We start from the raw sequence: 14,491 nt of genomic DNA on the forward strand, positions 1-14,491 counted from the left end.
GGTGAGAGAAAACAGCTGACATCAGTTAATAAGCATTTATTATGTGTTTGCTATGTGCCAGGCATTGTATTAAGTGCTGGGGGTATAAAGAAAGACAAAACTAGTTCCTACCCTCAAGGAACTCACACTCTAACGGGTGAGACAACATATAGATACATACTATATATTATACATGCAGAGGGGAAGGCACTAGCAGCTGGGGAATTTGGAAGTGCTTCTTGCAGAGAGTGAGATTAAGCTGAGACTTGAAGGAAGACCAGACAAGTAACAGGCAAGGCAGCAGAGCACCCAGAAAGCAAGAAGGCCACTGTGGCTGCATCATGGAGGAAACGGAGGGCCATAAAGTACAAGAAGACGATAAAGGTAGGAAAGGGCTAGGTTGTGAAGTCTACAGAGGCCGAACGGAGAGCTTTATGTTGGTTCCCGAAGGTAATAGGGAGTCACTGGAGTTTATTGAGTAGGGGGTGACACGGTCAGACCTGTACTTTAGGAAAATTATTTTGGCAGTTGAGTGGAGAATGAACTCTAGTTCAAAGTGTCTTGAGACAGGGTGAATGGTTGCTATAATGTTCTATTGCAAGAGTGCAGGAGAGAAGCATGAGGTAATATAGTAGTGGGTCAGTGGCCGTGTGCTATGTCTGAAATATGCTATGCAGGGAGAAATGGTAGGATTTGGTGATATACGGGATATGTGGGGTGAGTGGGATTGAGGAGTCGAGGATGATGCCAAGGTTGTGAGTCTGAGGGTCTGGGAAAGTGGCGATACCCTTGACAGGAAGTGGTAAGTTGGAAAAAAGCAAAGGGGAAGACACTGTGTTCTGTTTGGACATGCTGAGTGTGAGAGAGTGATGTTTGGGCACAAGGACAAAGCAGGGGTAGCCTACCTTTAAAGCCTCTTGGGAATGGGGAGGAAGAAGTCAAAGGGGCCTGAATCTGGGATGCCATTCTGTCCCATACCTTGGTATAGGGGCCAGGGAAAGGAGTAGTTCCTTCCCTCACTAACTCTCTATAGGGCCCAAATGGGCCCTTCTATTTCCTTTTGGGGTGGGGGGAGGGTGAGAGGAAACAAATCCCAATGTCTCTCTTCCAGATAGAATCAGGCCTTGGGACAGACCAGGGTGGGGAACCTGCAGCCTTGAGGCCACATGTGGCCTTCTAGGTCCTTGGGTGTGACCTTTTGACTGAGTTCAAGTTTTACAAAACAAATCCCTTTATTAAGGAGATTTGTTCTGTGAAGTGTGGATTCAGTCAGAGGGCCACACTTAAGGATCTAGAGGGCCACACGTGGCCTTGAGGTCACAAGTTCCCCACTCCTGCGACAGACGGTGCCGCCTCCTCAACCCTAGAAGGTGGATCCAGGGATTCAGCTGGAAGCAACATGGTGTGGGAACACAGAATACCCATTAAACAACTGAGTAAGGACCTTGGTATTAAAGAAGTCTTGCGAGTATAGGAGAGACATGTCAAATGGAGTACAGGAGTTGTCTGTGCTAGAACATAGAACCCAGGAAGCCAAACTGTAAAACAAGGGTTCTTAATTATTTTTTGTTCGTTCCTTTGGTTCCATACAAAAAGATAACGTACACTGGATCTATCTGGGCCAAGTTTGGACGTGGTGTCCAGGAGGTGGCATGGCATAAGGGAGGTTGCATGATGAAATACTTGAAAATAGACATCAGGGGAGCAATATGGAAGATGCAAGGTGCCTGGTCTGCAGAACAGATGTAGAGCTCAGAGCTGATGGAATAAGCCAAGACAGAGAGATCAATGGGAGAAAGAATGAAACCAACATTCAAAATTCTTGAAGGGGGAGAGCTGCCTCTGTGGAAGATCGTAGAGAGAATATGGTAGGAGATAGGAGACCCTCAGGACATAGATATGAAGGTACTGGCTGAATGGATGAGTGATACCTTTGAGGGAAACACCATTGTTTAACAAAACTCAGATTAATGAAGTAGGACCAAAGGAACAAAAACCTTCCTTCTCTGGGGCAAATAGGGCATGGATGAAAAATTAAGTAAAATCCCTGAAGGGCCTCTGTTTGTTTAATCTTGATCTATCTCCTTCCTTAGTGACTTGGGGCTTCTAAGGTCAGTCTTCTTCACTCTTCTAGGAGAGGTCTTTCCTGACCCCATCCCCAGCCCCCTTCATAGCACCATAGATTTAGAGCTAAAAGAATACCATCAAGTCCAACCTTCTCATTTTACAAATGAGGAAACCGAGGCACAGAGAGGTTACAAGTCTTGCCAAGAGTCATACAGCTAGTAAGCACTCTAGATGGAATCTGAATGCTGACTCTCTTGTTGGCAACTTTCTCCCACCTGAAATCATTTGTATTAACTTAACCGTACACATCTTGTAACCCTCCCAGGAGAAAGTAAGCTCTATGGGTTTTATGTATCTTTTTACTTTGTGGTCTGACACAGTGCCCTGTGTGTAGAAGACATTTGATAAATCTTGTTGAGATAAATCAAGTTGACTGAAAAATGGGAGTTGATGGACTAACCTCAGTTGTATGTAGTCTGCATCTGAAATTCCTCTCTCATAGCGAAGGTTAAATGTGCACTAAAAGTGCACATAAGTGATGGAAAAATAATGATGGACAAAAGGAGGGAAAAGGAAGAGGGAACAGGAGGCCCAGAGAGCCTTTTATTCCTGCTTCTTTCCCCACTCGGAGCTTTCTCCTTTCATGCTAGATCTAGAGTCTCTTTCCCTGCACTGAGCCATGCTTCCAAAGGCCTCCCCACCAGAGCCTTGCAAGTCTCCTTCTCTCCCCTCACCTCTGGCAGCTCCAGTACTTGACGTTGGTGCTGCTCTTCCAGTTCAGCCATGAGGTTACTGAGGTGTGACACCTTGTTGGAAAGCTGGGTGGTGAATTGTTCCTTCCAATGGGCAATGTCCCTGTTGAGCTCTTCCATCTGGAGCAACAGGGATTTCTCCTGGTCTTTCAGAAACTCTTTCATTTTGCTGAAGTTGCTTTCCACCTCTTGCATCTCCACACTGACTAGGTCCTGGGGGGAAGGAGAAGAGAAGAGCAGACTCCCCCAAATCAAGAATCCTTTCTAGGACCCTTAAGGACTGCCCTGCCTAGATTCTGGGGATTATTCTGAGGCATGAAGGGTCCCAATATTGAATTATTAAATTAGATTAAAAGAATCTCTGGGAAAGGGAGGAAGGAATAAAGCCAGCCCCCAAACACCTTCCAACAAGGACAGCCACCATAAGCCCCAAGGCAGACCAGATTGATTCAGCTCTAGAAGACAAGGACTTAGAGCCAAAGCCATGTAGCAGAGTTTTGCTGCCAGGACCCTGGACACATGCCCTCTGATATGTGTATGTATATGCATGGGCATTTGTACATATGTGTACAATAATGGGGGTTTTTTTTCTATCTCTCCAAGACTCCACCTTCAGCAAGCAACTCTAATATTTGCTGAAAATCAAAGACTACAGTTTCCTCACTCAAATCAATTAAATCCAAGGCAGTGCTAGTCCTCTGTAGAATTAAAAGTTGGATTCAGTACCTTCTAAGGTCCCTCTGAATAGGCTTCTATGAGTCTAAGTGAGGAGAGCAGTGGAACAATTTGGGGTATCCAGAACATAAATTTAAACTGATCACTTTCTTTTGAGTTTATAAAAGCAACTCTGCCTTGTCCACAGTCAGCGAAAGGAATAGGACAATGAAAGATTGCTGCCCGCTTTGTCCTGCAGAACTTGAAAAGAGGAAAGGTGGTAAGGGCCTGGGAGAAGAATGTTAAAGGGTCCACTTGTTCCTTCTCTTCCTCAGCTACCCCAGAGTTTCCTTCTCTCCCAGACCAATATGCAGATATCAGGTTGTCCACCTACCAGCATCCCCTGGATCTCCTGTTCCCCATTCAGCTTTGTCTCTAGGGCCTCTTCCTTTTCTGTCTTCAGGAATGCCAGACGAGTTGACAGTTTATCCTAAGGAATGCACTTGAGTTAATCTGACAGCTTTGTTTCTCCTGCAGTACACAGTCTGGACTCCAGATAAACTCTGTAGCCTTAGTAATTCCCTGAGACAGGGGCACTAGGCCAAGGTGGTTAGCCCACAAAGTCTTCCTAGAAAAAAGACTGGAACCTATGGGAGACTTGACAAGCTGACCTGAATGTAATGAAACCAAGTAAGGTCCTAGAAATAAGGAAGTAAATCAGAAGAAGGAAAGAAAGGAAGGAAGGGAGGAAGGGAAGAATGGAGGAAGGGAGGAAGGTGGATAGATGGATGGATAGATGGATGGATGAAATATGTGTGTGTGTGTGTGTGTGTGTGTGTGTGTGTGTGTGTATACACACACACATATGTTGTTTTGTTGAGTTTTTAAGTCATGTATGACTCTCCATGACCCCATTTGGGGCTTTCTTGGCAAAAATCCTGGAGTGGTTTGCCATTTCCTTTCATTTTAAAGATGAGGAACTAAGGCAAACAGGGTCTTGTCCAGGGTCACATAGCTAGCAAGAATCCTATTTGAACTCAGTTCCTCCCGACTCCAGGAGGAGTCTCTATCCACTATGATACCTAGCTGCCCCGCCACACACACACACACACACACACACACACACACACATATATATACACACATACACACATACACTCATTCATGTGTATGCATACACATATGTATGTACAGGTTTTTTCCCCATTATTCAAAGACTATTTCTGTCCAAGAGATTAGACATTTTTCCTCTTGAGACCATGTCCTTTCTGTGCCACATTCCACTCAGACCTTCTACCATAGTCTATCCTCTGTACTGCTGTTCTGTTCTCATTTCCCACTGTCTTCTCATCTCTACTCTAGTCAATCTCCCAGCCTGATTAAGCAGGAAGTGCCTTCCACTTGGAGTCACAAGAATTGAGTTGGAACTCTGAGTGGCCAATTAAACCAACTTCACTACAGAGTGTGAAGAGATCACTATATACACTGTGTGCAGGAAGTAATTTCTAGATCCACAGTTTACACACTGAATCCAGCTTGACTTGTCTTAACATAATGATCACGCTCTTCCAGTCTTCTCCACATTTCAAGTCAAGAAGCATTTATTAAATGCTTACTGTATGGCCTGGCATACAGTGCTAGGCACTGGGAGTACAAAAACAAGCAGAAAGCAAGGCAGTCCTGCTTTCAAGGATTTGACATTCTAATTAAAAAAGACAACACATAAAAGAAAGCTGCAGAGTTGGAGGGGAGAGAAGATAAAGGTACTAGCTGACAGGGCATGGTAGCAAATGTCCTGAGAGTCATCAGGAAAGCAGCCCAGAGAGGAGATTTAAGGTCTCATTTTATGCAGAAAGAGCTAAGGCTCCAGAAGAAGTTAAGTGATTAGCCAAGGTAAGTTGGTGGCAAATGCCCTCTGACTTCTCTGTTTCCAGATTCACTACTGACTCCATTGTACTGAATTGTCACTTTGGTTCAATACATTCTATTGGGTATGGCGTTGTCACTGAACCTCACCGGTGCCAGGCAACTCTCTGAGATGCTAGTTATAGACCCTTTACCCATCATCTTGCCGCATCTGTGCATCAGTGGAAGGACTGTTCATACAAGGAGTTTTGTTCACAGATCTAAGCAACAACATGTTCTTAGCCTAAAGAGGAGCAGGGGTTATAATGAGGAGGAGGAGGAGGAGGAAAAAGTGCATACATAGATAGCACTTTAAGATTTGCAAAGATGGATAGAGCACCGGCCCTGAAGTCAGGAGGACCTGAGTTCAAATCCGGCCTCAAACCAAACAACTTGACACTTACTAGCTGTGTGACCCTGGGCAAGTCACTTAACCCCAATTGCCTAAAAATAAAACGAAAAACAAAAAGAAAAAGATTTCCAAAGGACTCTACCTAGGTTACTTCATTTGATCCTATAGTAACCCTAGGGAGTAGGTGCTATTATCCCCCTCTTACAAATGAGGAAACTGAGGCCAACAGAGGTTGCAACAGACTTGCTAAAGGTTACATAGCTAGTAACTGTCTGAGGCAGAATTTGAATTCAATTCTTCCTAAGTCCAAATCCAGTGCTCTAACCATTACACCACCTATCTGCACAATCATATGCCTTTTAGGGGGAAAGGAGAAAGAGAACAAATATTTATTAAGCACCTGCTATGTTCTAATCACTGTGCTAAATGCTTTACAAACATTATCTCATTATCTCACAACAACCCTGTGAAATTTGTTGTTCAGTGTTTTTCAGCTGTGTCCGACTCTCTATGACACCATTTGGGATTTTCTTGGCAAAAATACTGGAGAGCTTTACCATTTCTTTCTCCAGTTCATTTTACAGATGAGGAAACTGAGGCAAATAGGGTTAAGTGATTTGCCCAGGGTCACACAGCTAGTAAGTATCCAAAGCCACATTTGAACTCAAGAAGTTAAGACTTCTTGACTCCACACCCAGCGCTCTTATCCACTGCACCCATAGCTGCCCTACACAAAACTGAGAAAATGCAAATGCTACCCCCCCATCCTGACCTCCGCCTTTAAGAGTACAAAAACATGAAGACATCTGATGAGTAAAATCATTTTTCATCAGCCAAAACACAATGCAGAACACACACACTCTTCTGAACGTAAGAAAGTCTCAAGGTAAAATATGAAGGAGATTGAGGGGTTGGTTGCATGGAAGGGCCAAAAACTAACTAATCAAAGGAATGTGTGGCCAGCCACAAAAGTGGTGTCAGGATCTATAACATAGTCTTGTCCATTTCCAAGGAAGAGTCGCGATTACTCCCTGTACGTTTAATTTCTCTCAAAAACAAAAAAAACAAAAGCCATCTTGGGAGAATAGGTGCTATTATTATCCCCATTTTACAGATGAGGAAACTGAGGTAGAGAGAGGTTAAGAACCTTGCCAAGATCACCCAGCTAGTAAGTGTTTAAGGCTGGATTTGAGCTCAGGTTTTCCTGATTCCAGGGCTAGCATTCTGTCCACTGTGCTCCCTAGCTGCCTCTAAATTTTAATTTTGACATTCGATATAAATTGGAGAGAGAATGTACTTTACTGAATATTTCAGAAACTTAGCTGTTGGGATAAAGATCCTAACAAGCCCCAAGACTCACTAAGGAAGCTGACCCTCTCCATAGTTGCCCACCTGTCCTCCCTGTGCTCCTAGGGGTTCATGTTACAGGGCACTCCAACCTCCATGCCCCATGTCACCTCCCTTTCCAGTTTTTCTTTATATGTTGTCTTCCCTCATTAGAATATAAGATCCTTGAGAGGAGAGATTATCTTGTTCACTTGTATTTATATCTCAAGCCTCAGCACAGTGCCTGGCATATACTGAGTACTTAATAAATGTTCTCTCTACCCATCTATCCCTCTATCCATCCATCCACCCAAGCACATGACTGACCAAAGAAGTCTCTCTGGTGACTGACATTATACTTACTAGGCAATCCTGGACAGTTTCATCAATGGGCAACAGGTGATGAGTGGCATGGACTCGGATGGCATGACACACCATGCAAATAGGCTTCTGATCCTCCTGACAAAGCAGCTTCAGGGCCTCTCTGTGTTTGGCACATAGTTGAGCTGGGGAATCCATAACTATCTGAACTCAGAGCTGGCACAGCAGTGATTCCACCAAATTCTCAAGCTGGCATTTGGGTCATAGGTCTCTGCAGGAAGATCACGTGGCACTGGGGACAGAAAGTCCAACCTGCATTCACTCCAACACAGGACAATGCACCCCTGGCAGAAGCTATGTCCATGATCACTGGATCTGAAAAGTATTAGGCATAGGTAAAACACATGGCTTCCTCCTGCAAAGAGGCCACAGAAACCAATACGTGCCCAGCCCCTCCACAGACAGCCCCAGGGCCCTCCCCTGGATGGAGTTGGCCAGCCTACATGGAGTTTATACCACTAAACCCTGACCTCAGTGCAATCCAGGCTGTCGGGATCAAGAGCTGGGGGAGAGCTCTGGGGAAACTCATCCAGCTGTTGATTGGCTGACTCTTCCATGTGATTAAGTGAAAAAAATAAAGTCATGAACCCTGGCCCATAGAACATACGAGAAAAGAACAGTTGGTATATCAGCAAACAGGAAATACAAAACCACCAAGACCATTTCTGAAATTCCGCCTGAATCATATGCTTTTTTAAGCTCCATGATGCATTCAGATTTAATCAACTATCTTTTTTTATCCTTGGCTTCTCTTCTTGGTCCTCTCTGTCTCCTGAACGTGTAGCTCCCTGACATTCTAGTTCTGGGAATGTTCTCCAGGGAGTGCTCTGTCTTCAGCTCTTTGCCTGTGGCTTGTGACTAAGAAATTGAGAGAGAGCAAGCTAGCCAAGAAGGACAGGGAAAAGCGAAAGGAAGTAGTACAGTTATGGGATGTGTTGTAGTGATCTCTTTGGAGATCATCTAATCTACAGTCTTCATTTTACAGATGAAGAAATTGGCCCTAAGAGAGGGGAAGTGACTTGTCTGAGGTCACACTTAAAGTGCTGGAATGTCTGGGGTGAGAAGCATTAAGGGTAGAAGATGTTATGTTCTTCCCTGCTCCCTCAAAGTCTCTAGGATATCTGTCTCTGACTGAATCTTTTCCAGCTTGCTGCCTTCAGCCCAGGTTCTAGACAGGAAAGTTGAGACAAAAGATTTCCTCTAGAGAAAAATTGTGGGAGACCTTTCCACTGCCAAAAAGGAGCCCCTCTTCTTTCCAAATGACTCGGACCTCCCAGCAACCACCCATACCTGTCCAGGAACTGACACATCTGAATAAGGGACAACAGAAGTGAGAAGGATTTTTATTTCATAGACTGCATGCTTGATGTGAAGCGTTTTATTCTTAGAAAAAAGTACTTACTAGGGTTAGTTTGCTGTTGGAGAGACAGGGTGGCCTTTCGCCTCTTGTAAATCATAGAGTGGTGTTCCACCTCTCAAAAGGAGGGACACAGAGTCACTACTTCTACCACACAATTTGCCCATGGGTCAGTGCTAGAATTGCTGGAGAAAGGTAACTTCCTGAAGGAGGGGGCCTTAGATACACATGCCCTGTTTTGCTTAGGGAAAGCTCTACCTTTCTAACAAGCTAATACTCCAATCTGCAGGGTATACATTAACTTAAGTGAAACCCTTATTGATATAAAGAATGCCCTCTTCTTCTTTCTGCCCTAAACACCAGGAACTATTACTCCCTGCTGGGGATCCCCTCCCCACCTCCTTGATTTTCTCTCAGGCACTTAAGGTCCCAGGAGGGTCCAGAGGTTAAGACGTGAACATGGGTCATGCTGGGACAAAACGCACAGGATTTCTCTACTTGACACCACTACACCCAACCCCCCTCTCCCTAAAAACTTTGGAAATCAAGTACTCAAGAATGGAGTATGGCACACTCTAGGGAAGATACGAAGATAAGGAAGTTGTAGCTTCCCCAAAGGCCGAGGTCTGAGAGCCCTCAGCCCTAACTCTAAAGTCAAACTACCAATTTCTAATAAACAAGGGCTAACGGTTTTCTAACCAAAACAGTTTCGAGAGGAGATACATTCATCCAGCAGAGGGCAGCAGACAGTCACTAGCAGGAAGGACTTGGAAGTGATTCCATTTCCCTCCAACATTTGGTGAATGTTTTCCCCCTTAAATCATCGGATTTTCTTGCTGTGCCTAAGAAAGCTGAATGATGATACAGGGAAGAAGAGCCAAGGAGACATGAGCTATAGACTTGGAGATGAGACAGTGAGCATCAACGCAGACTAACCACCATAATTGTGCTTTACATGGCAACACTTTTCAAAGTATTTTCCCATATAACATTTCATTTAATCCCCACTATAACCTTAGAAGGCAAAGCAGGCATCAGCCAGAATTCAGTGCAAAAAAAGTCAAGGTGGTGGTGGTTGTTATTGTTGCTGACAGATACTCATACTAAAGCCAGAAATGTAGATGAGAAAGGTGGTAGGCAATGAAGTTGCCTCCTCTTTGCTTTTGTTCTGGCCAAACTTCCTCTGTAGACTCCTATAGGGATGCCTTGGCAGAGTCCCTGAAAAGGGTTTTGGTAGGCACAGGATCACCATCAGGGATTAAACATGAGTAATAAACAGTTTTCTACCTTTAAACCAGATAGTTTTGAGGGGACTTTGAACTTGGAATCAGTGCCAGTCAAAAGAATGAGTGTAATCTTAGCCTAGGGCTCACTGATTGGATTGATTGGATTTTGTTTGTCCCCCTATGGTAGCTGATAGAGCCATAAACCAGCCTTTGTTAAGAAGAGGCTTTCTAGTCATTGCGTCTTAGCAGAAAGAAATCAAGAAGGCTAGCAAATTATGCTACAGTGATGAAGTCTATAAACTGGTAGCAACAAGAAGCCCAGAGACGATATTGAAGCAATCATGAGACCAGCAGAAACATACCCAGCAAAGACCATTGTCCAACGGAGAATAGAGATGTCATAGAACAGAGAGCAGCAAATCTGTAGCATTAGAGGGGCAAATTTCTTGGTCATATGTATTTCCTATGTGTATTCCTTCCCCCAACAGTAATCTTAAGACTCATAAGAGAATAAATTTCACCTGGGGGGGGGAGAAGGTGGAGGGGGAAGAAGGGTAGACTTTTTCTCAACTAGAGGTCCATGGGCTCTGGTTTTGACTAGATAGGGACCCACAAAGTGCTTTGTACCTGGGGTAAGTTTTCTAGGACCCACAAGCTAGAGGGGACACCCAAGGTGCTTCATTCCCATTTTATTAAAGAGAGTCAGACAGAATGAATTATTTCCTCAAACAAAAAGGAAGAGTCAGAATCCAGCTCTTCTGACTTCTAGGTCAATACTCTTTCCTCTATTCTGCTTGTATCTCTTAGACAGTTCATCAGTTTCTGCTTCCAGGAGGCAAGATGGCAGAGTAAAAAGGTAGTCGCTCTCACTATCCCCTATCAACCTCTGAAAACCCGGAAAATATCACCCTAGAAAAAAAAAATCCTGGAACAGCTGAACTAGAAGAAAGACAGGGAACAGCAGTGCAGCAGCCCAGCAAACCAGTCTCCCAGTGCCTCAGCAAAAATAAGAGAAGCAGCACTACAAAGGGCCCCAGGCGGATAAGTACCCTGCAGCATTCATCTGAAAAGAGCTGAAGAAAGCAACCTAAAGACTGAGCCTTGCTGATTCCAGCCTAACACCAGGTAAGCTCTCAGAACCTCCAACTGTCAACCAGGAAGAGATCCTGAAGCCCAGGTGGTAGAGCAGGCAAACACCAACACCTGGACCTCCAAGTGCCCTCAGTGACGGCTGGGGGAACCAGTGGAAACCAGCTCAGAAAACCACCAGGTGCCTAGGCACTCTACAGCAAAGGAATCTCCCAGTGCATTAGCAGAAAGGAGGGAGACAACACTGCAGGGGGCCCCAGGCAGATAAACACCCTGCAGCACCCATCTAAAAGGAGCTGAAGAAAGCTAAAGGAAAGGAAAAACAGGCAACCTAGAATTGTCTGAAAGTTTCAGCCTTGCCGATTCCTGCCCAACAAGAGGTTGCCAGAACCCTACAGACTCCCATTGCCAACATTGGAGGCCCCAGCACACAAAGCCAGTGACAAAGACCTAGGCTCCCAACACAAGAAGCTTGGGGCAGTGCCCTCTGTTCCCCAGCAGGAGAGCTCAATCTCTTTAAAGGCCAGGGAATAAAGAAACACCATGAGTAAAAACAAATGTACCATAGATTCATGTTATGAGAAGAGTGAAGATCGAGACAGAAATTCTGAAGAGGACAACATTGTCAACAAACCCACATCTGCAACGTCAAAAGGGAATATGAACTGGTCTGAAGCCCAACAAGCCTTCTTAGAAGAGCTCAAGAAGGATTTTAATAGTCAAATGAGAGAGGTAGAAGAGTCCTTAAAAAATACAATTGACCAATTGGAAAAAAAGTACACTGAAGAAAACAAGTCCCTAAAAAACACAATTGACCAATTGAAGAAGAAAGGACAAAAACTAACAGAAGAGTACACTGAAGAAAACAAGTCCCAAAAAAACACAATTGGCCAATTGAAGAAGGAAGTACAAAAACTAACAGAAGAAAACAATCTGTTAAAAACTAGAATTGGACAAATGGAAACTAATGTCTCTATGAGAGAGCAAGAATCAAACAGAAACAAAAAAAATGAAAAAATAGACACAAAAACGAAAAATACCTCATTGGTAAAACAACCAACCTGGAAAATCGATTCAGGAGAGACAATCTTAGACAGTTCATGCCCAGTCTTTAAGATCCAACAAGGTACTATGGGAGATTAAAAGAGAGAAGCCTCTAACAGGGCCTCAGAAGAAGAGTCCTTGGAGGTAGATGGTTCTGTGGAAAGGTAACTGGATCAGAAATCAAGAGAACTGGGTTCTTGGTCCACCTTTGCCATAGACTTGCTTTATGACTTTAGGGAAATACTTTTTCCCTCTCAGAGCCTCAATTCCCTCATCTGTAAAGTGAGATATGAAATTGTATGATCTCTAAAGTTTCCTCTGCTTGGAAAGGGTGAAGAGAAGCAACCTGTATTTTGTAGGGTTAGAATTTTGAGACCAAGAAGCCTGGGAACCTCCTATAACTCCAAGAGCAGGAATTTAGGGTGCAGTGATATTGAGGTATCAGGGACAGAGATCCTATTGAGCTCTTCCAAGATCCATGAGAATCAATAGGAGTCCTGGGGTTCAGCTCTGGATATTCCACTGAAACTTCAGCAAATCATTTTCTGTCTCCCCTTGGGATGAGTCGCATCAGGACTTCCCAGGAGAATTCACACTTAGGGGTCACAGTGTGGTTCAAGGGGCCCAAGGCTAGGTAGAGAGCTGAGCCCAGTACTGTTTAGCCCTGGGTAGAGGTAGGGCCTAAGCCTGATGCTGGACAGGGTGGGGAGCTAAAGCATTTGTACACACTTCAAAGTCCCCACAGAATGAAAGCCAAGAGGCTTAAAAATCGTGCTGAGACAGCAGATCCTTTTTCTGCAGACACATCCATAAACGCCTAACAAATGACAATTTCAATGGAAGCTTTTAACACTTGGGCACAAAACCTTGAAAACCTGTCCACCCTTCAATTTCCAATATTAAATCTCATTTAAGCATTTTATGGAAGGTTAAGAATTTTTGCCTCATGCTTCAGAGAGATGCAGGATGGCTTGGGTTTCCCACCCCCCCCCTTTTCTTTTTGAACCAATATCCAAACCTCAGTGGTTTCTGGTCCTGGGAGAACACTGTGCCACATCAACATCTGTATGCAGTTAATTTCCCAAATGGGAGATGGTCACCACAAATGTAGACCTTTTAAAAATAAACATGAGAAAACATATTACTGCAGCAAAAAAAAAATAGTGCAGAATTTGTTGGTGTTGGTGAGAGGTAGCTGCTGGTAGAACAGAAGCTTTTGCAGATCAAAGTCCTCCCAGGACTGAATCCTTCTCAATACACCTGCACCTAGGTCACAATTGCAAGTCTGATGCAAAAGAGTTTCTATTTGAATCTGCAGCTTTCCTCTCTTTAGCAGAAGGGCTTCATGACCTCTTGGTGGCAGTTTATCTTTAGAGACTATTGACCAGTAGTCTTGTCCTAGGCAGGAGTCAGCCCACAGAAGTCCTTCCTCCAATCCAGTAGTCCTAGACTCCTCTCTGAAGCTAGTTCCCTTAGCAGCTCATGATAAATGTTGTATGATCAGTACAGAGAAAATGCTACAGAAATGTGGAAGACAAAAGAAATTACCATTGACTGGGAGATCAAGCAAGGTGTAGAAGATACCAAATCTAAGCAGGGCATTAAAGTAGGGCCTTGATTTTATTTTTAAAAATTTTTCTGCCTCTGTGATTTTCTTGGTGTAAAGAGCACCCAGTGGAGAGCTTCCTCCTGCCAATAGAGACTGCCACCTTCTCTTCAATTTACAATATAAGAGAGCTTCAATGACAGATGAGTGTTTCCACAGGTGAAACATCTATCCTACACACAAATTCCTGAATTTCTTGATACAGAAAAAGTTGTTGGAGTTCTATGTCACCCACAGAGGTTCCTACTCTCCCCTCACCACTCCCTAAGGGTAAGAGAGAGAACAGCAGAAACAAAACATGTTCCCAATCAGTCTGTGGCCCACTATCCCACAAACACACTGTGTCAGTGGGAAGAGTGGACACCTCACTCACAAATGCAGAGACAGACATGTAGGAAACACATGTAGCCAAGACACATATATGAGAAGGAGCATTTGGCTTTCATGCTGCAGGACTAGAGGACCATTGATGCCCTAGTTCTACTCCCACTAACCTTGAAATCCCAGGCTCCACTGCGCTCTGGCCTTCCAATGGATGCTGCCTTATGCCTCTGTTGCAAGAAGTCATTGGCACTGAGTAAGAACAGGAGGGAGAACACTCTCCTCTCCCTTCTCCCACCCGTTGTAGCACCCTCCAAGAAGCCCCAGGGTAAAATGAAGAGCTGGGTTCTTCCTCCCTGGGCAGCTCTCCTCTGTACTGTTTCAGAGTGGGGCTAGTTTGCCTTTCTTCTCAACTGTGAGGGGGATGGCTGT

At 44.3% G+C, this 14,491-nt stretch overlaps 1 protein-coding gene across 3 annotated transcripts in view; it reads right to left on the reverse strand.

Moving 5' to 3' along the window:
• LOC110218539 (E3 ubiquitin-protein ligase TRIM7-like) overlaps window positions 1–7,990 on the reverse strand; it is a 14,366-nt gene extending 6,376 nt beyond the window's left edge. For 2 of the 3 annotated variants that reach the window (XM_021001291.2, XM_078149490.1), the window contains exons 1-3: window positions 7,399–7,880; window positions 3,847–3,942; window positions 2,781–3,011 (exon numbers count right to left, since the gene is read on the reverse strand). In XM_021001291.2, coding sequence (XP_020856950.1) covers window positions 2,781–3,011; window positions 3,847–3,942; window positions 7,399–7,554 — 483 coding nt within the window. In that variant the 5' untranslated portion in view covers window positions 7,555–7,880. The other variant, XM_021001290.2, reaches the window with a different exon arrangement.
• Between the last annotated feature and the right edge of the window lie 6,501 nt (window positions 7,991–14,491).

Source organism: Phascolarctos cinereus, unplaced genomic scaffold (assembly GCF_003287225.1).
Source record: "Phascolarctos cinereus isolate Bilbo 61053 unplaced genomic scaffold, phaCin_HiC Scaffold_2;HRSCAF=192, whole genome shotgun sequence".
NCBI lineage: Eukaryota > Metazoa > Chordata > Mammalia > Diprotodontia > Phascolarctidae > Phascolarctos > Phascolarctos cinereus.